The 27,082-nt window shown below is 38.8% G+C and overlaps 2 protein-coding genes across 2 annotated transcripts in view; both read left to right on the forward strand.

Moving 5' to 3' along the window:
- The window catches only part of NEK10 (NIMA related kinase 10), a 321,674-nt gene that overhangs the window by 117,258 nt on the left and 177,334 nt on the right, over window positions 1-27,082 (forward strand). The gene's annotated exons all lie outside the window — the stretch shown is intronic.
- On the forward strand, window positions 16,181-16,465 carry LOC132528081 (metallothionein-like). The gene has a single exon (XM_060164096.1). The coding sequence runs from the start codon at window positions 16,238-16,240 to the stop codon at window positions 16,448-16,450; it is 213 nt and encodes a 70-aa protein (XP_060020079.1). The 5' UTR covers window positions 16,181-16,237; the 3' UTR covers window positions 16,451-16,465.

Genomic DNA, 27,082 nt, shown 5'->3' on the forward strand with positions numbered 1-27,082 from the left:
CGGGCTGCACAGTCTCCCCAGAAGGGGGTTGTGGATAGTGACCTGTGTTCACACACAGGCTTCTTGGTGGCGGCAGCAGCAGCCTTTGCATCTCATGTCTGTCTCTGGGGTCCGCGCTTTTAGCCGCGGCTCGCGCCCGTCTCTGGAGCTCCCTTAAGCAGCGTTCTTAATCCCGTCTCCTCGCGCACCAGGAAATAAAGAGGGAAGAAAAAGTCTCTTGCCTCTTCGGCAGGTCCAGACTTTTCCCCGGACTCCCTCCCGGCCAGCCGTGGTGCACTAACCCCCTGCAGGCTGTGTTCACGCTGCCAACCCCAGTCCTCTCCCTGGGATCTGACCAAAGCCCGAGCCTCAGCTCCCAGCCCCGCCCGCCGTGGCAGGTGAGCAGACAAGCCTCTTGGGCTGGTGAGTGCCGGTCGACACCGATCCTCTGTGTGGGAATTTCTCTGCTTTGCCCTCCGCACACCTGTTGCTGTGCTCTCCTCCATGGCTGCGAAGCTCCCCCACTCCGCCACCCGCAGTCTCCGCCCGTGAAGGGGCTTCCTAGTGTGTGGACACTTTTCCTCCTTCACAGCTCCCTCCCGCTGGTGCAGAACCCATCCCTATCCTTTTGTCTCTGTTTATTCTTTTTTCTTTTGCCCTACCCAGGTACGTGGGGGGGTTTCTTGTCTTTTGAGAGGTCTGAGGTCTTCTGCCAGCGTTCAGTAGGTGTTCTGTTGGAGTTGTTCCACGTGTAGATCTTGGCGCAATTTTTAAAGGTGTTTTTTTTAAAAAATTCCCTTTCTAATTCATTGTTAGTGTAAAGAAATGCAACCAATTTCTGAATGTTACTCTTGTGTCCTGCTACTTTGCTGAATTCATTTATTAGATCTAGTAGTTTTTGTATGGAGTCCTTAGGGTTTTCTATATATAGTATCCTGTCATCTGCATATAGTGACAATTTTACCTCTTCCCTTCCAATTTGGATACCTTTTATTTCTTTTTCTTGTATGATTGCTGTGACCAGGACTTCCAATACTATGTTGGATAGAAGTAGTGAGAGTGGGCATCCTTGTCTTTTTCCAGATTTTAGAAGGAAGGCTTTCAGCTTTTCACCATTAAGTATTATATTGGCTGTGGGTTTGTCATAAATAGCTTTTACTATGTTGAGATATGTCCCCTGTATACCCACTTTGGTAAGTGTGTTTGTCATGAATGGATGTTGAAGTTTGTCAAATACTTTTTCTGCATCTATTGAGATAATCATGTGGTTTTTTCCTTTTCTTTTGTTAATGTGGTATATTACACTGATTGATTTGCATATATTGAACCATCCTTGTGAACTTGGGATGAATCCCACTTGGACATGGTGTATGATCTTCTTTATGTGTTGTTGGATTCAGTTTGCTAATATCTTATTGAGAATTTTTGCATCTATATTCATCAAAGATATTGGCCTGTAATTTTCTTTCTTGGTGGTGTCTTTGTTTGGTTTTGGTATCAGGGTGATGGTGGATTCATAGAATGTGTTTGGGAGTGTTCCCTCCTCTTCAATCTTTCTCAAGATTTTGAGAAGAATTGGTGTAAGTTCTTCTTTGTATGTTTGGAAGAATTCACCTGTGAAGCCATCTGGTCCTGAAGTTTTGTTTTGTAGGGAGTTTTAAAATTACAGATTCTTTTTCACTTCTAGTGATTGGTCTGTTCAAATTATCTGTTTCTCCTTGATTCAGTTTTGGTGGGCTATGTTTTTAGAAATTTGTCCATTTCTTCTAGGTTGTCAAATTTGTTGGCATATAGTTGTTCATAGCAATCTCTTAGGGTTTTTTGCATTTCTCTGGTATCAATTGAGATTTCTCCTTTTTCTCTTCTTTTTTTGTTTATTTGGGTTCTCTCTCTTTTCTTCTCGGTGAGTGTGGCCAGAGGTTTGTCAATTTTGTTTACCATTTCAAATAACCAGCTCTTGGTTTTATTGATCTTCTCTATTTTTTAAACTCTATTTTATTTATTTTCTCCCTGATCTTTATTATTTCCTTCCTAATACTGACTTTTTGTTGTTGTTGTTCCTTTTCTAATTCTTTTAGGTGGTAGGTTAGGTTTTTTATTTGAGTTTTTTCTTGTTTTTAAGGAAAGTCATATTGCTATGAACTTCCCTCTAAGAACTGCCTTTGCTGCATTCCATAGATTTTGTGTGGTTGTGTTTTCATTGTCATTTGTCTCAAGGTATTTTTAAATTTCCTTTTTGATTTCCTTGTTGACTCATTGGTGTTTTAGAAGCATGTTGTTTAGTCTCCATGTAATCATTTTTTTTTTCTCATTTCTGTTCCCATGGTAGATTTCTAGTTTCATGCCCTTGTACATACTGCAGCTTCTTTATCCAATCACTGTTGATGGACACTTGGATTGTTTCCATGTCTTCACTATTGTAAATAATGCTGCTATGAACATTGGGGTACATGTATTTTTTCAAATTAGTGTTCTCATTTTTTTCCAGATATATAACCAGATATGAAATTGCTGGATCATATGATAGTTCTATTTTTAGATTTTTAAGGATCCTCCATACTGTCTTCACAGTGGCTGCACCAATTTACTCCCACCAATAGTATAGGAGGGCTCCTTTTTCTCCATACCCTCGCCAGCATTTATTATTGTAGACGTTTTGATGATGACCATTCAGACTGGGGTGAGGTGGTACCTCTTGCAGCTTTGATTTTCATTTCTCTAATAATTAGCAGTGTTGAATGTCTTTTCATGGGCCTGTTAACTATCTGTATGTCTTCATTGGAAAACTGTCTATTTTAGACTTCTGCCCATTTTTGTTTGGGTTGTTTGTGTTTTGATATTGAGCTGTATGAGCTGTTTGTATATTTTGGTTATTAACCCTTTGTTGGTTGCATTATTTGCAAATATTTTCTCCCATTCTGTAGGTTGTCTTTTAATTTCATTGATGGTTTCCTAGCACCAACATATTTTTGAACTGTTCTGACTTTTGCCTCAATGAAGCCTCGAGTGAAAATACTTTTAGTTTGAAACAGTTAGTACATACTTGGTGCTAGGGTCTGTTCTATTTTATTTTTTTCCCATTTATTTGCTGTATCTTTATATCTTCCATAGTTACTAGAACAGTGAATAATGAGTTCAAGTAAGATGTTATCATTTAAAAAAAATAAAATGTGGAATGGTTATAAATTACTGAGACAAGTATTCTTCTGTGACTGATATATTGGCCCTGAGGGAAATTGCTAAAGAGGAATTTTCAAGAATAAGAGCATAATTGGAAAAAGAATGTAATATTGACAGGCAGGTTGGTAGGGTCATTATTAAAAGCACAGGCTTTGGAATAATACTGGGTTTAAGTCCTGGGTCTGCTGTTGAGGGTTAAAAGTTATTGGACTTCTCTGTGCCTCAGTTTCCTCATCTGTAATCTGGGGATATTAATAGTGCCCACCTTCTAGGATTATTGTGAGATTAAAAGTGGTGATGCATGTTGAGTGCTTGTAACAGTGCCTGGCTGGCATATGGTAAGCACTCACTAGATAATAGTGATTGTTTGCTGTTAGTCTGAAATGTGAAAGGATAGTGCTCATTTGAATATATAGATTGTATTGTGCCTAATAATCAGATTAATTTCTTAATAGTCACAGTAGAGAAGAATTACTTATGCTGTGTATACATATAGCTCCTTCTCCCTCTCCATCTCTATATTTGCTCCCTGTGAGGCTGCCTTGGTACTAGTAGGGACTAGGATTTTTCTACCTGCCAGGCCCAAGCAGCTGAGGAGTGTGAAAGGGAAAAAAGTGCTAAGCATGCAAAGGCAGGGAATGAGAGGAACAGAGCTTTCCATAATCATGCCTTGATGGGTGGGATGTGAGAATACTTTCGCTTGTAATTGCTTCTGTTTATGGCTTCTCTGTCCGGTGCGGTAAGATTTGCCTGAATAATAGCACCCTTCCCTGCACTCAATAACTGCCCCTCCCCCACCGAATTGTTTTATTACAGTATCTGCTTTGAAGGGAATTTTGAGTGAACTCAGGATTTAATTGCACAAATTGAACTCTAAATACATCTATTTAAAATTTATTTTTTATCAAAATATAGTTGATTTACAATGTTGTTGTTAGTTTCAGGTATACAGCAAAGTGATTCAGTTATATATACATATATTCTTTTTCAGATTTTTTCCCATATAGGTTATTAAAAAATATTGAGTATAGTTCCCTGTGTTATACAATAGGTCCTTATTGTTTACCTATTTTAGTGTGTATATGTTACTCCCAAATTCCTAATTTATCGCTTCCCTGCTTTCCCCTTTCGTAACCATAAGTTTGTTTTCTATGTCTGTGAGTCTGTTTCTTTTTTGTAAATAAATTCATTTGTATCATTTTTTTAGATTCCACATATGAGTGCTATCATGATACTTGTTTTTCTCTGTCTGACTTCATTAGTATGATAATCTCTATGTCCATCCATGTTGCTGCAAATGGCATTATTTCATTCTTTTTATGGCTGAGTAATATTCCATTATATCTATATCTTTATATATATCTATATATATTTATATATCACATCTTTATGCATTCCTCTGTTGATGGGCACTTTGGTTGCTTCCATGTCTTGGCTGTTGTAAATAGTACTGCAATGAATATTGAGGTGCATGTATCTTTTTGAATTATGGTTTTCTCTTGGATATATGCCCAGAAGTAGGATTGCAGAATCATATGGTAGCTCTATGTTTAGTTTTTTAAGGAACCTCCATACTGTTCTCCATAGTGACTGCACCAATTTACATTCCCATGAACAGTGTAGGAGGGTTCTCTTTTCTCCACACCCTCTCCAGCATTTATTATTTGTAGACTTTTTCATCATGGCCATTCCGACTGGTGTGAAGTGATATCTCATGGTAGTTTTGATTTGCATTTCTCTAATAATTAGCAATATTGAGCATTTTTTCATGTGACTTTTGGCTATCCATATGTCTTCTTTGGAGAAATGTCTATCTAGATTCTGCCCATTTTTTGATCAAGTTGTGTGTTTTGTTGATATTGAGTTATATTAGCTCTTTATATATTTTGGATATTAAGCCCTTATCAAATGCATCATTTACAAACATATTCTCCCATTCAGTAGGTTAACTTTTCAATTTGTTGATTATTTTCTTCACTGTGCTAAAGCTTTTAAGTTTAATTAGGTCCATTTGTTTATTTTTGCTATTGTTCCCTTGCCTGAGGTGACAGATCCAGAAAGATATTGCTGAGACTTATGTCAAAGAGGGCACTGGCTATGTTTTCTTCTAGGAGTTTTATGGTTTCTGGTCTTACATTTAGATCTTTAATCCATTTTCAGTTTATTTTTGTATATGGTGTGAGAAAATGTTCTAATTTTATTCTTTCACATGTAACTGTTTTCCCAACACCACTTATTGAAGAGCCTGTCTTTTCCCCATTGTATATTCTTGTCTCCTTTTTCATAGGTTAATTGGCCATATGTGCATTTTTTCATTTCTGGGCTCTCTATTCTGTTCCATTGGTCTATGTATCTGTTTTGTGCCAGTATCATAGTGGGTTTTTTTGTTTTGTTTTTGCAGTACACGGGCCTCTCACTGTTGTGGCCTCTCCCGTTGTGGAGCACAGGTTCTGGACGTGCAGGCTCAGCGGCCATGGCTCACAGGCCCAGCCGCTCCGCGGCATGTGAGATCCTCCCGGACTGGGGCACGAACCCATGTCCTCTGCATCAGCAGACGGACTGTCAACCACTGTGCCATCAGGGAAGCCCCATAGTGTTTTGATTACTGTAGCTTTGTAGTATAGTCTGAGGTCAGCAAGTGTGATACCTCCAGCTTTGTTCTTTTTTTTCAAGATTGCTTTGGCTCTTTGGGGTCTTTTGTGGTTCCATACAAATTTTAGCATTATTTGTTCTAGTTCTGTGAAAAATGTCATTGGTATTTTGATAGCTACTGCATTAAATCTGTAGATTGCCTTGAGTAGAATGAACATTTAAAATTTTTTAATCCTTCCAATCCATGAACATGTGATATCTTTCCATTTATTTATTCAATTCCTTAATCAATGTCTTATAGTTTTCAGAGTATGGGTCTTTCACCTCCTTGGTTAAGTTTATTTGTAGGTATTTTATTCTTTTTGATGCAATTTTAAGTGACATTATTTGCTTGCTTTCTCTTTATGATAGTTCATTATTAGTGTTTAGAAAAGCAACAGATTTCTGTATATTAATCTTGTATCTTGCAACTTCAGTGAATTCATTTATTAGCTCTTATAGTTTTCTGGTGGAGACTTCAGGGTTTTCTATACATGTCATCTGAAAATAGTGACAGTTTTACTTCTTCCCTTCCAATTTGGATTCCTTTTATTTCTTTTTCTTGTCTAATTGCTGTAGCTAGGATATCCAATATTATGTTAAATAGAAATGGTGAGAGTGGGCATATTTGTCTTGAAATAGAAATGGTGAGAGTGGGCATACTTGTCTTGTTTTAGTTTTTCACCATTGTGCATGATGTTAGCTGTGGGTTTGTAACAAATGGCTTTTTTGTTGTGCTATGTTCCCTCTATATCAATTTTTTTGAGAGTTTTTATCATGAATGGGTGTTGAATTTTGTCCAATGCTTTTCTGCATCTATTGAGATGAGCATGTGATTTTTACCCTTCTTTTTGTTATTGTGGTGTATCACATTGATTGATTTGTGGATATTGAACCATCATAGCATCCCTGCTATAAATCCCACTGGATCACAGTGAATTATCCTTTTTATATATTGTTGAATTTGGTTTGCTAACATTTTGTTGAGGATTATTGCACCTTTATTAATCAGAGATATTGGGTTGTAATTTTCTTTTTTCTGTAGTGTCTGTCTTGTTTTGGTATCAGGATAATCGTAGCCTTGTAGAATGAATTTGGGAGTATTTCCTCCTCTTAAGTTTTTTTGGATACTTTGAGAAGGATAGGTATTAACTCTTCTTTATATGCTTGGTAGAATTTCCCTGAGCTGTTTGGTCTTGGACTTCCGTTTGCTGGGCATTTTGTTGTTGTTCCAAATTTAGTTTCACTACTAGTGATTGGTCTTGTTCAGATTGTCTGTTTCTTCCTGATTCAGTCTTGGCATGTGTATTTTTCTAGAAATTTGTCCATTTCTTCTAGATTGTCCAATTTGTTGGCATATAACCGTTTGTAGTATTCTCTTATGATTTTTTTGTATCACTATGGTATTGGTTATTTCTCCTCTTTCATTTCTTATTCTGCTTATTTGGGTCCTTGCAATTTTGTTCTTAATAAGCATTGCTAAAGGCTTACCAATTTTGTTTTCCTGTTAAAAAAAAAAACTAGCCCTTGGTTTCATAGATTTATTCTATTTTTTTTTTGTTTTTCTCAATTTTATTTATTCCCACTCTGATCTTTTTATGATCTCCTTCCTCTGCTGACTTTGGGCTTAGTTTGTTCTTCTTTTTCTAAGGTTAAGATGTTTATTTGAGAGATTTTTCTTGTTTCTTGAGGTAGGCTTGTATCATTATAAACTTCCCTCTGAGAACTTCTTTTGCTTTTTCCCATAGATTTTGGAAAGTTGTGCTTTTATTTTCATTTGTTTCAAGGTATTTTCTGACTTTGTCTTTGAATTCTTCATTGACCCATTAGTTTTTTTCATAGCATGTTGTTTAGTCTCCCCCATGTTTGTTTTCCCCCTTTTTTTCCTGCAATTGATTTCTAGTTTCATGCCGTTGTGGTTGGAAAAGATGCTTGATATAATTTGTATCCTCTTAAATTTCTTGAGACTTGTTTTGTAGCCTAGAATGTGACCTATCCTGGAGAAAATTTTATGTGCACTTGAAAAGAATGTGTATTTTGCCTTTTTTAGATGCATTGTCCTGTAATGTCTATTAAATCCAACTGGTCTAATGTGTTATTTAAGGCCAGTGTTTCCTTATTGATTTTCTGTTCAGAAAATCTGTCTGTTGATGTAAGTGGGGTGTTAAAGTCCCTTAATATTATTGTATTACTGTCAGTTTACCCTTTTATATCCGTTAATACTTGCTTTAGTTATTTAGGTGCTCCGTACTAGATGCGTATATGTTTACGAATGTTCTAATCTCTTCTTGTATCGATCCTTTATCGTTATATAATGTGCTTCTTTGTTTTTTATTATAGACTTTGTTTTAAAGTCTATATTGTCAGATATGAGTATTGCTACCACAGTTTTCCTTTTGTTTCACATGGAATATCTTTTTCCATCCCCTCACTTTCAGTCTGTGTGTGTCTTTAGCTATGAAGTGAGTCTCTTGTAGGCAGCATATAGATGGGTCTTTTTTTTTTTCTATCCAATCAGCCACTCTATGTATTTGGTTTGGGGCATTTAGTCCAAGTGATTATTGATAGGTATGTACTTATTGCCATTTTGTTATTTGTTTTCTGGGGTTTTTTTTGTAGTTCTTCTCTGTTCTTTTCATTTTCTTTTAGTCTCTTACCTTATGCTTTGATGACCCTCATTAGTGTTAAGTTTGTATTCCTCTCTAGTGTTTGTATATCTATTATAGGTTTGATTTGTGGTTACTATGCAGGTCATATATGTTGACCTGTATCTACTTGTTTTAAATTGATAGTCATTTAAATTCAAATACATTCTCTAAAAGCTCTACATTTTTTACTCCCTTCCCCAAGCCTTGTGTTTTTGGTGTCATGTTTTGTTTTGTTTTGTTTGCAGTACACGGGCCTCTCACTGTTGTGGCCTCTCCCGTTGCGGAGCACAGGCTCCGGACATGCAGGCTCAGTGGCCATGGCTCACGGGCCCAGCCACTCCGCGGCATGTGGGATCTTCCTGGACCGGGGCATGAGCCTGTGTCCCCTGCATCGGCAGGTGGACTCTCAACCACCGCGCCACCAGGGAAGCCCCAGGTGTCATATTTTAAATCATCGTGGCTATCCCTAAATATTTATTGTAGTTATAGTTGATTTTACAGTTTTTGTGTTTTAATCTTTTAACCTATTAATCTTATTTAATGGTTGACCCACAGCCTTTACCAGAAGGATTTTCCCCTTCCTATAATTTCTTCCTTCTTGTAGTAACCTTTTCTTTTTCACTGAAAGAAGACCCTTTAACACTTCTTGAAAGGTTGGTTTGGTAATGATGAACTCCTTTAGTTTTTATTTGTCTGAGAAGCCCTTTATCTCTTCTTCAGTTGTGAATGACAGCGTTGCTGGGTAGAGTATCCTAAGTGGTAGGTTTTTTTTTTCCCTTTCAGTACTTTGAATATATCATACCACTCCCTTCTGGCCTGCAATGTTTCTGCAGAAAGATCAGCTGAAAGCCTTATGGGAGTTCCCTGTAACTGTTTTGACTCTTTGTTTTTCTCTTGCTGCTTTTAGAATCCTCTCTTTAACTTTTGCCATTTTAATTATGATAGGTCTTGGTGGGAGTCTCATTGTGTTCATCTTGCTTGGGACCCTCTGTGCTTCCTATACCTGAATATCTGTTTCCTTCTTTGGTGTCAGGAAATTTTTGAGTCATGATTTCATCAAATACATTTTGTACCCCTTTCTCTCTCTCTTCTCCTTCTGGGACCCATATTATATGAATGTTAGTATGCATGATGTTGACCTAGAGGTCCCTTAAACTAGCCTCATTTTTTTAAAATTGTTTTTTTTTTTGGTGTTCTGATTGGGTAATTTCCATTATTCTATCTCCCAGATCACTAATATGCTCTTCTGTATCACCTCATCTGCTGTTAATTCCCTCTACTGTACTTTTCATACCAGTTATTGTATTCTTCAGTTCTTTTTTTTTAATATTTTCTAGTTCTTTATTAAAATTCTCACTGTGTTCTTGTATTCTTTTTTTCCCCAAGTTCAGTTAGCATTTTCATTACTATTGCTTTGAACTCTTTATCAGGTAAATTATTTACCTCTGTTTCATTAAGATTTTCTTTTCAGGGTTTTTTCTTGTTATTTCTTTTGAAATGTATTCTTCTCTGTCTTCTCATTTTGTTTGACTTCCTCTGTCTCTGTAAAATTAGGTGAAACAGTTGCCTACTCTGATCGTGAAAGTGTGTCCTTGTGTGGGACTGTCTCTATGAAGTCTGTGTGTGCCCAGTGGCTTTGGTGGGAGAGCTGGGTCTGACATTAGCATAGGCCACGTCTTCTCCCAGCGTGCACTGGCAGCTACCACCTTGGTGGGAGGTAGGGGCAGAGTTGGAGGGGCTAGAGCCAGAGCCAGGTGCAAGCTGGGGCTTCTCCTCTGCTCAGTGGCCATCACCACCCTGTCAAGGGTGCGGTCAGAGCCACAGGGGCTGGAACAGAAGCCCTGAGGAAGTTGGGTTTCTTCCAGGTGTGATGGCAGTCTCAGCCTTGGTTTGGGATATAGATTCAGGGCCTGAGGGCTTGAGGCTGTACTTCTTTTCTGATTTCACTTTATCCCTGATGTGCTTGCTTGGCTAGAGGCTGGGTTGTGGCTGGAGGGGTTGGTATCACACTACTGAGCTGAGTTTGCTCCCTCCCAAGAGTGCACAGGGACACATGTGCTGGCAATGGCTGCCTACGCCCTGGTCAGAGGCAGGGCTTGGATCCAAGCCAGCTCTGTTCCCTCCAAGTGTGCACACTCTCGTAGTTAGTGGCACCCTCTGCTTTAGTGGGAAGCAGTGCTGGAGCAAGAGGGGCTACAGCAGGAGCCAGGTGAGGGGTGGGCGGGGAGTGTGATGCAGTAGCCCTGCCTAGCTGGTCAGAGCCCCTGGCAGTTTTCAATGTGCTGCCTCCACACTTTGACTGGGAGCAAGCAAGTCTGTGTGCTCTTCAAGAGCAGAGGCCCAGTTTCTTACAGCCCTTTGGTAAGCCCCACTGGGTTTCAAACCAGCTAAGGGGCTTGTCTTCCAGTGTTGTATCCCAGGGCTGGGCTGTCCAATGTGGGGCCGGAATCCCTCACTCCCCAAGGAGGATCCCTGAGCCTGTGATGTCCCCTCCTCTCCTGTGTCCCTGCTAAGGGTGAAGGTCCCGACCACATCATTCTCCCTTCCTACCGGACTCCGTGTGGATCTTTCTTTACAGCCTTGGTTGCAGAAGAGCTGTTCTGCTCTTCCCCAGGTTGATTTCAGCAAGAGTTGTTGTTTGGATGTGTTCATGAGTGGAGGTGAGCCCAGCATGCTCCTAACCTGCCGCCTTGATCATCACACCTCCCATGATCCATTTGTTTAATTGCCCACACTCCTCACTGTATTTATATTTAATTTGTTTCCATTATAGGCCTCTTAATAGCATCCATAAAGCATTAGGATTAGAGGAACCTGAAAAAGACCATTTAATTTGTTTTCCTTTCTTGAAGCCAAGACCTAATAAATGCTTATTTGGTTTATTTTTCACCATCTTCATGACAGGTTAAGGGGAAAACATCTTTTAGAAAAGTGATTTATAAATTCTTTTCATTTTGTGCCTATAAAAATTTCTTTACCAAGAAAGACAAAAAACCAAAAGTGTTCCTATGTCAAATGAAGTCCTTCTCTTATGACTTGACATTTGTTTTGGATTTTAGTGGCCATGCAAAGCAGCTGGTCACTACTTACCATTTAATAATTTTTCACATAGTGAAAAATTCTTTAAGTCTTTTTTTCTAAATTTATTTCCTATTTATTCATAGTTCTAACAATTTAAATCAGACTTATAGATATTCCACAAAAGAATCTTCTCATTCCAAACCTTCCATGTCTTAGGAGAGTTGCATGAATTAATCTGATAAGGAGGAATCCCAATTTCTTTTTTAAAGTGCAATTTCAGTGTAGCATTTTTGACTCAAATATATATTTTTACTTCAGGACTGATGGAGCAAATTAAAATTCTAAATGCCCCCAAAATATTTTCCAATCTTTCTTCTCTTCCCATTCTCCTTCCCCATGATCACCCTCACTACAAATCCTGGAGTTCCATACACAGTTGGGCTTCAGGCAATTTGGAAAGAATTTGATCAAAAGTAAATTGGTTGTGGTGATAATATAATCAAAATAAAGAAATTACTATGAATAATTATTTTTCATCACTGATTTTTAAAATTTATTGCTAATTTTCAGGAATTTTTACATTGTTTTTGGACATATAAACATTCTAACCTATTTAAAATATTTTCCTTTTATTCCCTGTGTATTTGGCATTTTATTTAATTCATTTTCAGTTATTGTGGTTATTGTACAGTTGAAATGTGACTCTGGTTGGGTTGTTTAGGTAAATATTTGTAAGTGATAGTATAGTAATGTGTTTGTTGACCTAGGAGCCTATCTACAATATATTGTTAATTGAAAAGTTAGATTACCAATTATATATGTATAATATATATAATCTATTTCAAACAGAATTATCTAAAAATATTGTCAAATCTGGCAGGCTTTCTATTGTTTCTTTATTACAAAAGCAGTGTATTCTGTTGACCTGAAATAACTAGATTGCCAGATATTTCTCCAACCAAGATGAGTTTATTCTGGATCAGCAGAGAATTGCAGCTTTGGGGTCTACAACCATGGTGAGCTACATGCAAGTCCCAGCACACTGGGGGAAGGAGAACACTTTTACAGAGAGGAAGAGGAATTCAGGAGGGCTGTAGTAAACAGAGTCCATAGCTTTTCATGGACTGAGTCCTTGCTGGGAAAGAAGAGTCTTTCTTCTTGTTGGTCTCAGCTATCTTTGCAGGGCACCAGAGCCACCACTCTGGTCTCTCAACTCTATTTAATTGAGGTTTCTATATATCAATTTTCATATTTTTCCCTTTTGTTCAAGACCTTTCTCTGAAAGTATCACTGATCAGGAGTCAGGTTTTCTAGTTTCAGCAGCTTTTTTGTCCCTCCAAGTCAGGAAAGACCTTTCCTGGGTGTGGTTTCTCACATCAGAAGGAAAGTACACAGATTGGAAACTTACTGAGGTCACACTCAAGTAACAAGGAATGGTGGGAGGGAGAACTCTCAGGCACTTTTTATCTAAAGCCCATATGTTATCAAGACCAAGGACACTGGAGATCACATGATGGTGTTATGTCATCATCAAACATTTGGTGACAAACTTCCAACAGACCTGGTCCAGCTATCTTGCAAAAGCTGTTTCGTCAGATGTCATCTGCTCCAATTCTGGGAAATCTTTACTTTCAGGTCACCAGGTGATGTGCAGGTTCAGTCAGGCTTTGGTGCTCTCTTTGGGTGTGTCATGAGAATCCAAAGAGAGTCTTCCTTGGAGTTTTGTGGCACAAGGGTTGGTTAACAGTATTTCATGGGGCCTTTTCAGCAAGAGTGAAGAGTATTTATTCTGGAGGTGTCTATTTCAATAGACAAAATCTCCAGGTTGCAATGTGTGATGCTTAAAGTCTTTGTCTCTTGAGAGCACACTGAGAAAAGATTGCTTTACCCAAAACATGGTTGTTTTTTGTTTTTTGGGTTTTTTTTGCGGTACACAGGCCTCTCACTGTTGTGGCCTCTCCCGTTGTGGAGCACAGGATCTGGACGTGCAGGCTCAGTGGCCATGGCTCACGGGGCCAGCCACTCTGCGGCATGTGGGATCTTCCCGGACCGGAGCATGAACCCATGTCCCCTGCATCGGCAGGCAGATCCTCAACCACTGTACCACCAGGGAAGCCCAACATGGTTTTTTTTTGGTTTTTGTTTTTGGTTATTTTTAATAGAAGCAATTAGGGCTTTGCAATGTTGGAGCACCTCTCCTTTTATCAGTTGTGGGTCAAAAGAAGCAGGAGCCTAGTGCATTGGGTGTCCTGTGACCACCTCAAAGGGTGAGAGTTTGAGTTCCGAAAGGGGGGATCTGAGATTTAGAACGACCAACATGAATGCTGTTGGCCAAGGTGTATGGAGGACCTCTAAAAATTTTGCCAGTTGAGTCCTATAATGCCATTATTGCATTCAACTAAACCAGAAGATTGAGGATGGTAATCACAGTGAAAGTGCTATAAGACAAGCCAAAGAGTACAGATGTGCTGAAGCACCTGGCCAATAAAATGGGTTTCTTGATCCCTATGAAGTTTGAGAGAAGTTCCCCAGGTAGGGATATTCTTTTACAAAAGGACTTTAGCCACAGAGGAGGCGGTAGCCTGTCTGCAAGGGAAGGCTTCAGTTCAGTGTGAAAACATACAGACCAACACTAAAACATATTTACATCCATGAAACAGAGGAAGTTGTATGAAATCCATTTGCCAGAACTTGAATGGTCCATTAGGCAATTTAAAATGTCCGGGAGCAGTATGAACAGTTTCTCTGGGTTGTATTTTAGGTGGGACAAGTGAGGCAGGCACCTTTTGTAGCCTCATTTATGTTTCCCCACCAGTATTGATTCATGAAGGCTGTCATTTTGTCAGTAGGCCAGTGGTTGAATGCATGCACAGTGGTGAGGAGTGAGAATTTTAGAGTCTTAGGTGGGACTGGGTTGTTATTTGGTTCAAACCAGAGGTTTCTCTTTTATCAAACCAAAAATTGTTGAATTTCCAACAATTTCCAATTGTTGTTTTTCCTTTCCTGAGGCCAGTTGTTGGGCTTCTCTAGCCAGTTTTTCTAAACTATCATTTGGGGAAATATCCCTTTGGACCGTGACAGAGGTTTGGCTACTGTTTGTCCCTTTAAGGGCAGCATTCCTTGTGGAAATGTCAGCAAGGTTATTTCCCCTGGTTTCCAGAGAGTCAAGTTTAGAATGCCCTGGAATCTAAGTGGCCGGTAGCAGTATTACATTTAATAATTCCTGAACATAGGGGCCAGTTTAAATTTCATTTCCTCTGGAAGTAAGGAAGACACATTTCTTCCACATTATTTCAAAATCATGAGGTACTCTGAAAGCATATCAGTATAAATATTGGCAGTTTTGTCCTAGGCTAAAGTACAAGCCCATGTAAGAGTGCAATTCATCCTGTTGGGTTGAAGTAGCCATAGGTAAAGATGCTGACTCAACAACATTAAAATAAGTTGTAATAGCATCCTCAGCAGAGTATTTGCCATTGTCACCTTTTAAATAAGAACCACCAGTGAACCATGAAAAGTCACCTTTACCCAAGGATTTTCTGTAGGTCATTTCAAGGAGTCAGGAAGTGGTCCATCAGCGTTAAACAGTCATAAGGGAATTAATCAGTGATGGAGGGATGAAAAGTAGCCAGGTTAAGGTTATTACAACGTAAAAGAATTATGTGAGGGACAGGTAACAAAAATACTTCATAGGAGGTGAGGTGGGCATGATGAGAATTCCGAAGGGATTCTGCTGCATGAGGTACAAAAATGGTTAAAGGATATACTATAATTTTCTCAGTAGTCTTCACCAAAAGAGCAGTAGCTGTAATGGCTCTAAAGCAAGGCGGGTATCCCTGTGCCACAGGGTCCAGTTGCTGACTATAATATACTATGGGTTGATGGTGGTCCCCGTGTTTTTGGGTCAGTACTGCAAGGGCATTACCTTCCTTTTCATATACAAAAGGAAAAGGGGAATCTGATAATTGGGATGCCCAAGAGCAGGTGGGTTCATCAAACTCTCTTTTTTTTTTTTAATTTTTTTTAACATCTTTATTGGGGTATAATTGCTTTACAATGGTGTGTTAGTTTCTGCTTTATAACAAAGTGAATCAGTCATACATAAACATATGTTCCCATATGTCTTCCCTCTTGCGTCTCCCTCCCTCCCACCCTCCCTATCCCACCCCTCCAGGCTGTCCAAACTCTCTTTTAAGGCCTTGAAAGCTATGTCATCCGGTTCTTCCCATAAAATTGAGTTCGGGTTGTTATTGTTGAGAGGTTTGGCCGTAAGAGAGAAATTTGGAATCCAGTTTTGGCGATCACCAACTAGCCTGAGAAAACCTCGAAGTTGGTGCTTAGTTTTGGGTTTGGGGAAACTTAGGACAGCATGAAGTCTATCTGGATCTGGGTGTAGCCCCTGTTCTAAGCTGCCCTAAAAGTGGAACCTGGGTTTGGCAAACTGCAATGTTTTTTTGGTGACCTTATGTCCCCTTAAGGCTAAAAGCTGTAACAAGTGAATGCTGTCTTCCTGTGAGGAGGCTTGAGAAGGAAAGCAAAGAAGCAAGTCATCTACATACTGCAACAAAGTAGAAACTCTAGGGAATTTTATATCATTCAGATCAGCCTTCAGGATTTGTGAGAAATAAAAAGGATTCAGCAAAATCCTGAGGTACTACTGCCCGGGTGAATTATTTTCTTCCTAAGTGAAGGCAAAAGGGTATTGGCCATGCCCCCTCGACGTCCTTGCCATACTTCGTGCCGCAGCCTCCGGACCCCAGCCTCCGCTTCCTCTCGCCATGGATCCCAACTGCTCCTGCACCGCGGGTGGATCCTGCATGTGTGCTGGCTCCTGCAAATGCAAAGAGTGCAAATGCACCTCCTGCAAGAAGAGCTGCTGCTCCTGCTGCCCTCCGGGCTGTGCCAAGTGTGCCCAGGGCTGCATCTGCAAAGGGGCCTCGGAAAAGCTGCTGTGCCTGATGTCGCAGAGAGCCTGCCCCGGGTGTAAATAGAGCAACTAGGACAAACCTACATTCCTCTTTTTTTTTTTTTTTTGTCCTATAAAATATAAGAATGATAATAAAAGTGGCTGGCTTTAAAAAAAAAAAGGGTATTGGCCAGCTTCATCATCTAGAATACTAAAGAATGTACTGCATAAATCAATTTCAGTAAAGAACTGACTTCCAGTTGGAATGGATGTTAGTAATGTACCAGGATTAGGAGCAACAGGGTACCCAGAGATAACAATGTTGTGTATTGCTCAGAGGTGTTACTGACCAGGGTTCTTGGCCTCCTTAATCCATAGAAATTGATAAAAGGCCAGATGAGAAGTTCAGATAAGCTTTATTGGGACTCATGCTGCAGCAGGAGGGAGCAAAAACAAGTAACAGGGTCCCTTGCTCGCTCCCTAAGCCGGGGGCGGGGAGGGGCGAGCTGGTCCCTTAAATGGGGTGAGCCTAGCGGGAGATACATGGGTCGGACTGGAGGGGTGGCTTAGGTGGTCTGCCCCCCCATTTGGTGGTGCTGTGTGCAGGGATCATGCAGAGGACCTGCTTTTGATCGTGACACCTTAGAAGTGGCAGTTGGGTTTTTGGTCTTCTTGTATCTTGTTGTTCATAATTTGTACCAACTGCACATGTAAGCAGTTATTTTTAATCCCTTAGAGTTTCTTTGTATTTTTTTGCTCAAGGAGACTAGGAGACCTTTGCCCAGGTGTAAGCACTACAGCAAAGGGTCCCAGGTCCCAGGTCCCACCCTATTTCAGAGGTCCTGGACAAACCTCCACCCTCAGCCCTTAAGTTTTCTTACCAGTAAAATAGCTATGTTATAGGGACAACGGATAATGAGGCTTTGAGCCTTGTAATTTTCTATTACGGGTTTTATGCCTTGAAGTGCTTCATTATTTATAGGATATTGATTAATTATTGGAAGAAGTTTTGAGGGATCTGGTTTTTGTTTTCTTTTATTTTGTTTTGTTTTGTTTTGTTTGCGGTATGCGGGCCTTTCACTGTTGTGGCCCCTCCCGCTGCGAAGCACAGGCTCCAGACGCGCAGGCTCTGCGGCCATGGCTCATGGGCCCAGCCGCTCCGCGGCATGTGGAATCTTCCCGGACCGGGGCATGAACCCGCGTCCCCTGCATCGGCAGGCGGACTCTCAACCACTGCGCCACCAGGGAAGCCCCTGTTGTTGTTGTTTTTTAAACATCTTTATTGGAGTATAATTGCCTTACAGTGTTGTGTTAGTTTCTGCTGTATAACAAACTGAATCTGCTATATGCATACATATATCTGCATATCCCCTCCCTCTTGCATCTCCCTCCCACCCTCCTTATCCCACCCATCTAGGTGGTCGCAAAGCACGGAGCTGATCTCCCTGTGCCATGCAGCTGCTTCCCACTAGCTAGCTATTTTACATTTGGTCGTGTATATATGTCCATGCCACTCTCTCACTTCGTCCAAGCTTACCCTTCCCACTCCCCGTGTCCTCAATTCCATTCTCTATGTCTGCATCTTTATTCCTGTCCTGCACCTAAGTTTATCAGAACCATTTTTTTTTAGATTCCATATATACATGTTAGCATACAGTATTTCTTTTTCCCTTTATGACTTATTTCACTACGTATGACAGACTCTAGGTCCATCCACCTCACTACAAATAACTCAATTTCATTTCTTTTTATGTATATATGTGCCACATCTTCTTTATCCATTCATCTATTGATGGACACACTTAGGTTGCTTCCATATCCTGGCTATTGTAAATAGTGCTGAATGAACATTGTGGTACATGACTCTTTTTGAATTATGGTTTTCTCAGTGTATATGCCCAGTAGTAGGATTGCTGGGTCATATGGTTGATCTATTTTCAATTTTTAAGGAACCTACATACTGTTCTCCATAGTGGCTGTACCAAATAACGTTCCAACCAACAGTGCAAGAGGGTTCCCTTTTCTCCACAACCTCTCCAGCATTTATTGTTTGTAGATTTTTTGATGATGGCCATTCTGACTGGTGTAGGTGATACCTCATTGTAGTTTTGATTTGCATTTCTCTAATGATGAGTGATGTTGAGGATCTTTTCATTTGTTTGTTGGCAATCTGTGTATCTTTTTGGAGAACTGTCTATTTAAGTCTTCTGCCCATTTTTGGATTGGGGTTTTTTTTTTTTTTTTTTTTTTTGATATTGAGCTGCATGAGCAGCTTGTAAATTTTGGAGATTAATCCTTTGTCAGTTGTTACATTTGCAAATATTTTCTCCCATTCTGAGGGTTGTCTTTTTGTCTTGTTTATTGTTTCCTTTGCTGTGTAAAAGCTTTTAAGTTTCATTCGGTCCCATTTGTTTATTTTTGGTTTTATTTCCATTTCTTTAGGAGATGGGTCAAAAAGGATCTTGCTGTGATTTATGTCATACAGGGTTTTGCCTATGTTTTCCTCTAAGAGTTTTATAGTGTCTGTCCTTACATTTAGGTCTTTAATCCATTTTGAGTTTATTTTTGTGTATGGTGTTAGGAAGCGTTCTAATTTCATTCTTTTATATGTAGCTGTCCAGTTTTCCCAGCACCACTTACTGAAGAGGATGTCTTTTCTCCATTGTATACTCTTGCCTCCCTTATCAAAGATAAGGTGACAGTATGTGCGGGGGTTTATCTCTGGGCTTTCTATCCTGTTCCATTGATCTATATTTCTATTTTTGTGCCACTACCATACTGTCTTGATTACTGTAGCTTTGTAGTATAGTCTGAAGTCAGGGAGCCTGATTCCTCCAGCTCTGTTTTCCTTTCTCAAGATTGTTTTGGCTATTCGGGGTCTTTTGTGTTTCCATACAAATTGTGAAATTTTTTGTTCTAGTTCTGTGAAAAATGCCAGTGGTAGTTTGATAGGGATTTCTTTGAATCTGTAGATTGCTTTGGGTAGTAGAGTCATTTTCACAATGTTGATTCTTCTAATCCAAGAACATAGTATATCTCGCCATCTTTCGGTATCATCTTTAATTTCTTTCATAGGTGTCTTATAGTTTTCTGCATACGGGTCTTTTGTCTCCTTAGGTAGGTTTATTCCTACGTATTTTATTCTTTTTGTTGCAGTGGTAAATGGGAGTGTTTCCTTAATTTCTCCTTCAAATTTTTCATCATTAGTGTATAGGAATGCAAGAGATTTCTGCACATTAATTTTGTATCCTGCTACTTTACCAAATTCATTGATTAGCTCTAGTAGTTTTCTGGTAGCATCTTTAGGATTCTCTATGTATAGTATCATGTCATCTGCAAACAAGGACAGTTTTACTACTTCTTTTCTGATTTGGACTCCTTTTATTTCTTTTTTTTCTCTGATTGCTGTGGCCAAAACTTCCAAAACTATATTGAATAATAGTGGTGAGACTGGACAACCTTGTCTTTTTCCTGATCTTAGAGGAAATGGTTTCAGTTTTTCATCATTTAGAACGATGTTGGCTTTCGGTTTCTCATATATGGGCTTTATTATGTTGAGGTAGATTCCCTCAATGCCTACTTTCTGGAGAATTTTTATCATAAATAGGTGTTGAATTTTGTCAAATCTTTTTCTGCATCTATTGAGTTTATCATATGGTTTTTCTCCTTCAATTTATTAATATGGTGTATCACATTGATTGATTTGCATATATTGAAGAATCATTGCATGCCTGGGATAAACCTCACTTGATCATGATGTATGATCCTTTTAATGTGCTCTTGGATTCTGTTTGATAGTATTTTGTTGAGGATTTTTCCATCTATGTTCATCAGTGATATTGGCCTGTAGTTTTCTTTCTTTGTGACATCTTTGTCTAGTTTTGGTATCAGGGTGATGGTGACCTCGTAGAATAAGTTTGGGAATTTTCCTCCCTCTTCTATAGTTTGGAAGAGTTTGAGAAGGATAGGTATTAGCTCTTCTCTAAATGATAGAATTCATGTGTGAAGCCACCTGGTCCTGGGCTTTTGTTTCTTGGAAGATTTTTAATCACAGTTTCAATTTCAGTGCTTGTGATTGGTCTGTTTATATTTTCTATTTCTTCCTGGTTCAGTCTCAGAAGGTTGTGCTTTTCTGAGAATTTGTCCATTTCTTCCAGGTTGTCCATTTTATTGGCATATAGTTGCCTTAGTAATCTCTCATGATCCTTTGTGTTTCTGCAGTGTCAGCTGTTACTTCTCCTTTTTCATTTCTACTTCTGTTGATTTGAGTCTTCTCCCTTTTTTTCTTGATGAGTCTGGCTAATGGTTTATCAGTTTTATTTATATTCTCAAAGAACCAGCTTTTAGTTTAATTGATCTTTGCTATTGTTTGTTTCATTTATTTCTGATCTGATCTTTATTTCTTTCCTTCTGCTAACTTTGGGGTTTTTTTGATTCTTCTTTCTCTAATTCCTTTAGGTGTAAGGTTAGGTTGTTTATTTGAGATTTTTCTTGTTTCTTGAGGTAAGATCGTATTGCCATAAACTTCCCTCTTAAGGTAAGATCATATTGCTATAAACTTCCCTCTTAGAACTGCTTTTCCTGCATCCCAAAGGTTTTGGGTCATCGTATTTTCATTGTCATTTGTTTCTGGGTATTTTTTTATTTCCTCTTTGATTTCTTCAGTGATTTCATGGTTATTTAGTAGTGTATTGTTTAGCCTCCATGTGTTTATATTTTTTACAGTCTTTTTCCTATAATTGATATCTAGTCTCATAGGATTGTGGTCAGAAAAGATAATTAATGTGATTTCAATTTCCTTCAATTTTCCAAGACCTGATTTGTGACCCAAGATATGATATGTCCTGGAGAATCTTCCATGAGCACTTGAGAAGAAAGTTTATTCTGTTGTTTTTAGATGGAATGTCCTATAAATATCAATTAAGTCCATGTTGTTTAGTGTGTCATTTAAAGCTTGTGTTTCCTTATTTATTTTCCTTTTGGTTGATCTGTCCATTGGTGAAAGTGGGGTGTTTAAGTCCCCTGCTATGATTGTGTTACTGTCAGTTTCCCCTCTTATGGCTGTTAGCATTTGCCTTATGTATTGAGGTGCTCTTATGTTGGGTGCATAAATATTTACAATTGTTATATCTACTTCTTGGATTGATCCCTTGATCATTATGTGGTGTCCTTCTTTGTCTCTTATAAGAATTTTTATTTTAAAGTCTATTTTGTCTGATATGAGAATTGCTACTCCAGCTTTCTTTTGATTTACATTTGCATGGAATATCTTTTTCCATCCCCTCACTTTCAGTCTGTATGTGTCCCTAGGTCTGAAGTGCGTCTCTTGTAGACAGCATATGTACGGGTCTTGTTTTTGTACCCATTCAGCGAGCCTGTGTGTTTTGATTGGAGCATTTAATCCATTTACATTTAAGGTAGTTATCAATATGTTCCTATTACCATTTCCTTAATTGCTTTGGGTTTGTAATTGTAGGTCTTCCTTCTCTTGTGTTTCCTGCCTAGAGAAAGTCCTTTAGCATTTGTTGTAAAGCTGGTCTGGTGGTGCTTAATTCTCTTAACTTTTGCTTATCTATAAAGGTTTTAATTTCTCCATCAAATCTGAATGAGATCCTTGCTGGGTAAAGTAATCTTCGTTGTAGGTTTCTCCCTTTCATCACTTTAACTATATCCTGCCACTCCCTTCTGGCTTGCAGAGTTTCTGTTGAAAAATCAGCTGTTAACCTTATGGGGATTCCCTTGTATGTTATATGTAGCTTTTCCCTTGCTGCTTTTAATATTTTTTCTTTGTATTTAATTTTTGATAGCTGTATTTACTCTGTATACTTCCTACACCTGATTGACCATTTCCTTTCCCATGTTAAGGAAGTTTTCGACTATAATCTCTTCAAATATTTTCTCAGATCCTTTCTTTTTCTTTTCTTCTTCCTGGACCCCTACAATTCAAATGTTGGTGCATTTAATGTTGTCCCAGAAGTCTCTGAGACTGTCCTCAATTCTTTTCATTCTTTTTTCTTTATTCTGCTCCCTGGAAGTTATTTCCCCCATTTTATCTTCCAGCTCACTTATCCATTCTTCTGCCTCAGTTATTCTGTTATTGATTCCTTCTAGAGTATTTTTAATTTCAGTAATTGTGTTGTTCATCACTGTTTGTTTCCTCTTTAGTTCTTCTAGATTCTTGTAAATGTTTCCTCTATTTTCTCCATTCTGTTTCTGAGATTTTGGATAATCTTTACCATCTTTACTCTGAGTTCTTTTTCAGGTAGATTGCCTCTTTTGTCTTCATTTATTTAGTCTTTTTAAAAAAAAAACATCTTTATTGGGGTATAATTGCTTTACAATGGTGTGTTAGTTTCTGCTTTATAACAAAGTGAATCAGTTATACATATACATATGTTCCCATATGTCTTCCCTCTTACGTCTCCCTCCCTCCCACCCTCCCTATCCCACCCCTCCAGGCTGTCACAAAGCACCGAGCCAATATCCCTGCGCCATGCGGCTGCTTCCCACTAGCTATCTACCTTACTACGTTTGTTAGTGTGTATATGTCCATGACTCTCTCTCGCCCTGTCACAGATCACCCTTCCCCCTCCCCATAACCTCAAGTCCGTTCTCCAGTAGGTCTGTGTCTTTATTCCTGTCTTACCCCTAGGTTGTTCATGACATTTTTTTTTCTTAAATTCCATATATATGTGTTAGCATACGGTATTTGTCTTTTTCTTTCTGACTTACTTCACTCTGTATGACAGACTCTAGGTCTATCCGCCTCATTACAAATAGCTCAATTTCGTTTCTTTTTATGGCTGAGTAATATTCCACTGTATATATGTGCCACATCTTCTTTATCCATTCATCCGATGATGGGCACTTAGGTTGTTTCTGTCTCTGGGCTATTGTAAATAGAGCTGCAATGAACATTTTGGTACATGACTCTTTTTGAATTATGGTTTCCTCAGGGTATATGCCCAGTAGTGGGATTGCTGGGTCATATGGTAGTTCTATTTGTAGTTTTTTAAGGAACCTCCATACTGTTCTCCATAGTGGCTGAACCAATTCACATTCCCACCAGCAGTGCAAGAGTGTTCCCTTTTCTCCACACCCTCTCCAGCATTTATTGTTTCTAGATTTTTTGATGATGGCCATTCTGACTGGTGTGAGATGATATCTCATTGTAGTTTTGATTTGCATTTCTCTAATGATTAATGATGTTGAGCATTCTTTCATGTGTTTGTTGGCAGTCTGTATATTTTCTTTGGAGAAATGTCTATTTAGATCTTCTGCCATTTTTGGATTCAGTTGTTTGTTTTTTTGTTATTGAGCTGCATGAGCTGCTTGTAAATTCTGGAGATTAATCCTTTGTCAGTTGCTTCATTTGCAAATATTTTCTCCCATTCTGAGGGTTGTCTTTTGGTCTTGTTTATGGTTCCCTTTTTTTCTTTTTCTTTTATTTTTTTTTAATTATATTTTTAACATCTTTATTGGGGTACAATTGTTTTACAATGGTGTGTCAGCTTCTGCTTCATAACAAAGTGAATCAGTTATACATATACATATGTTCCCACATCTCTTCCCTCTTGCGTCTCGCTCCCTCCCACCCTCCCCATCCCACCCCTCCAGGCCGTCACAAAGCACCGAGCCAATATCCCTGCACCATGCGGCTGCTTCCCACTAGCTATCTACCTTACTACGTTTGTTAGTGTGTATATGTCCATGACTCTCTCTCGCCCTGTCACAGTTCACCCTTCCCCCTCCCCATAACCTCAAGTCCGTTCTCTAGGAGGTCTGCGTCTTTATTCCTGCCTTACCCCCAGGTTCTTCATGACATTTTTTTCTTAAATTCCATATATATGTGTTAGCATACGGTATTTGTCTTTTTCTTTCTGACTTACTTCACTCTGTATGACAGACTCTAGGTCTATCCACCTCATTACAAGTGGCTCAATTTCGTTTCTTTTTATGGCTGAGTAATATTCCATTGTATATATGTGCCACATCTTCTTTATCCATTCATCCGATGATGGGCACTTAGGTTGTTTCCATCTCCGGGCTATTGTAAATAGAGCTTCAATGAACATTTGGTACATGACTCTTTTTGAATTTCGGTTTTCTCAGGGTATATGCCCAGTAGTGGGATTGCTGGGTCCTATGGTAGTTCTATTTGTAGTTTTTTAAGGAACCTCCATACTGTTCTCCATAGTGGCTGAACCAATTCACATTCCCACCAGCAGTGCAAGAGTGTTCCCTTTTCTGCACACCCTCTCCAGCATTTATTGTTTCTAGATTTTTTGATGATGGCCATTCTGACTGGTGTGAGATGATATCTCATTGTAGTTTTGATTTGCATTTCTCTAATGATTAATGATGTTGAGCATTCTTTCATGTGTTTGTTGGCAGTCTGTATATCTTCTTTGGAGAAATGTCTATTTAGGTCTTCTGCCCATGTTTGGATTGGGTTGTTTGTTTTCTTGTTATTGAGCTGCATGAGCTGCTTGTAAATTTTGGAGATTAATCCTTTGTCGGTTGCTTCATTTGCAAATATTTTCTCCCATTCTGAGGGTTGTCTTTTGGTCTTGTTTATGGTTTCCTTTGCTGTGCAAAAGCTTTTAAGTTTCATTAGGTCCCATTTGTTTATTTTTTTTTTTATTTCCATTACTCTAGGAGGTGGGTCAGAAAGGATCTTGCTGTGATTTATGTCATACAGGGTTTTGCCTATGTTTTCCTCTAAGAGTTTCATAGTTTCTGGCCTTACATTTTGGTCTTTAATCCACTTTGAGCTTATTTTTGTGTATGGTGTTAGGGAGTGATCTAATCTCATACTTTTACATGTACCTGTCCAGTTTTCCCAGCACCACTTACTGAAGAGGCTGTCCTTTCTCCACTGTACATTCCTGCAACCTTTATCAAAGATAAGGTGTCCATATGTGCGTGGGTTTATCTCTGGGCTTTCTATCCTGTTCCATTGATCTATCTTTCTGTTTTTGTGCCACTACCATACTGTCTTGATTACTGTAGCTTTGTAGTATAGTCTGAAGTCAGGGAGCCTGATTCCTCCAGCTCCGTTTTTCGTTCTCAAGATTGCTTTGGCTATTCGGGGTCTTTTGTGTTTCCATACAAATTGCGAGATTTTTTGTTCTAGTCCTGTGAAAAAGGCCAGTGGTAGTTTGATAGGGATTGCATTGAATCTATAGATTGCTTTGGGTAGTAGAGTCATTTTCACAATGTTGATTCTTCCAATCCAAGAACATGGTATATCTCTCCATCTATTTGTATCATCTTTGATTTCTTTCATCAGTGTCTTATAATTTTCTGCATACAGGTCTTTTGTCTCCTTAGGTAGGTTTATTCCTAGATATTTTATTCTTTTTGTTGCAATGGTAAATGGGAGTGTTTTCTTGATTTCACTTTCAGATTTTTCATCATTGGTATATAGGAATGCCAGAGATTTCTGTGCATTGATTTTGTATTCTGCTACTTTACCAAATTCATTGATTAGCTCTAGTAGTTTTCTGGTAACATCTTTAGGATTCTGTATGTATAGTATCATGTCATCTGCAAGCAGTGACAGCTTTACTTCTTCTTTCCCGATTTGGATTCCTTTTATTTCCTTTTCTTCTCTGATTGCTGTGGCTAAAACTTCCAAAACTATGTTGAATAAGAGTGGTGAGAGTGGGCAACCTTGTCTTGTTCCTGATCTTTGTGGAAATGCTTTCAGTTTTTCACCATTGAGGATGATGTTTGCTGTGGGCTTGTCATATATGGCCTTTATTATGTTGAGGAAAGTTCCCTCTATGCCTACTTTCTGCAGGGTTTTTATCATAAATGGGTGTTGAATTTTGTCAAGAGCTTTACTGCATCTATTGAGATGATAATATGGTTTTTATCCTTCAATTTATTAATATGGCTTACCACATTGATTGATTTGCATATATTGAAGAATCCTTGCATTCCTGGGATAAACTCCACTTGATCATGGTGTATGCTCCTGTTAATGTGCAGTTGGATACTGTTTTCTAGTATTTTGTTGAGGATTTCTGCATCTACGTTCATCAGTGATACTGGCCTGTAGTTTTCTTTCTTTGTGACATCTTTGTCTGGTTTTGGTATCAGGGTGATGGTGGCCTCGTAGAATGAGTTTGGGAGTGTTCCTCCCTCTGCTATATTTTGGAAGAGTTTGAGAAGGATAGGTGTTAGCTCTTCTCTAAATGTTTGATAGAATTCGCCTGTGAAGCCATCTGGTCCCGGGCTTTTGTTTGTTGTAAGATTTTTAATCACAGTTTCAATTTCAGTTCTTGTGATTGGTCTGTTCATATTTTCTATTTCTTCCTGATTCAGTCTTGGCAGGTTGTGCACTTCTAAGAATTTGTCCATTTCTTCCAGATTGTCCATTTTATTGGCTTAGAGTTGCTTGTAGTAAAATCTCATGATCTTTTTTATTTCTGCAGTGTCAGTTGTTACTTCTCCTTTTTCATTTCTAATTCTATTGATTTGAGTCTTCTCCCTGTTTTTCTTGATGAGTCTGGCTAGTGGTTTATCAATTTTGTTTATCTTCTCAAAGAACCAGCTTTTAGTTTTATTGATCTTTGCTGTTGTTTCCTTCATTTCTTTGTCTTTTGTTTCTGATCTGATTTTTATGATTTCTTTCCTTCTGCTAGCTTTGGGGGTTTTTTGTTCTTCTTTCTCTAATTGCTTGAGGTGCAAGGTTAGGTTGTTTATTTGA

Source organism: Lagenorhynchus albirostris, chromosome 10, assembly GCF_949774975.1.
Source record: "Lagenorhynchus albirostris chromosome 10, mLagAlb1.1, whole genome shotgun sequence".
Lineage (NCBI taxonomy): Eukaryota > Metazoa > Chordata > Mammalia > Artiodactyla > Delphinidae > Lagenorhynchus > Lagenorhynchus albirostris.

Excerpts from the sequence above, each read along its gene's own strand:
- LOC132528081 (XM_060164096.1), top strand. The coding sequence starts at position 16,238 with ATGGATCCCAACTGCTCCTGCACCGCGGGTGGATCCTGCATGTGTGCT.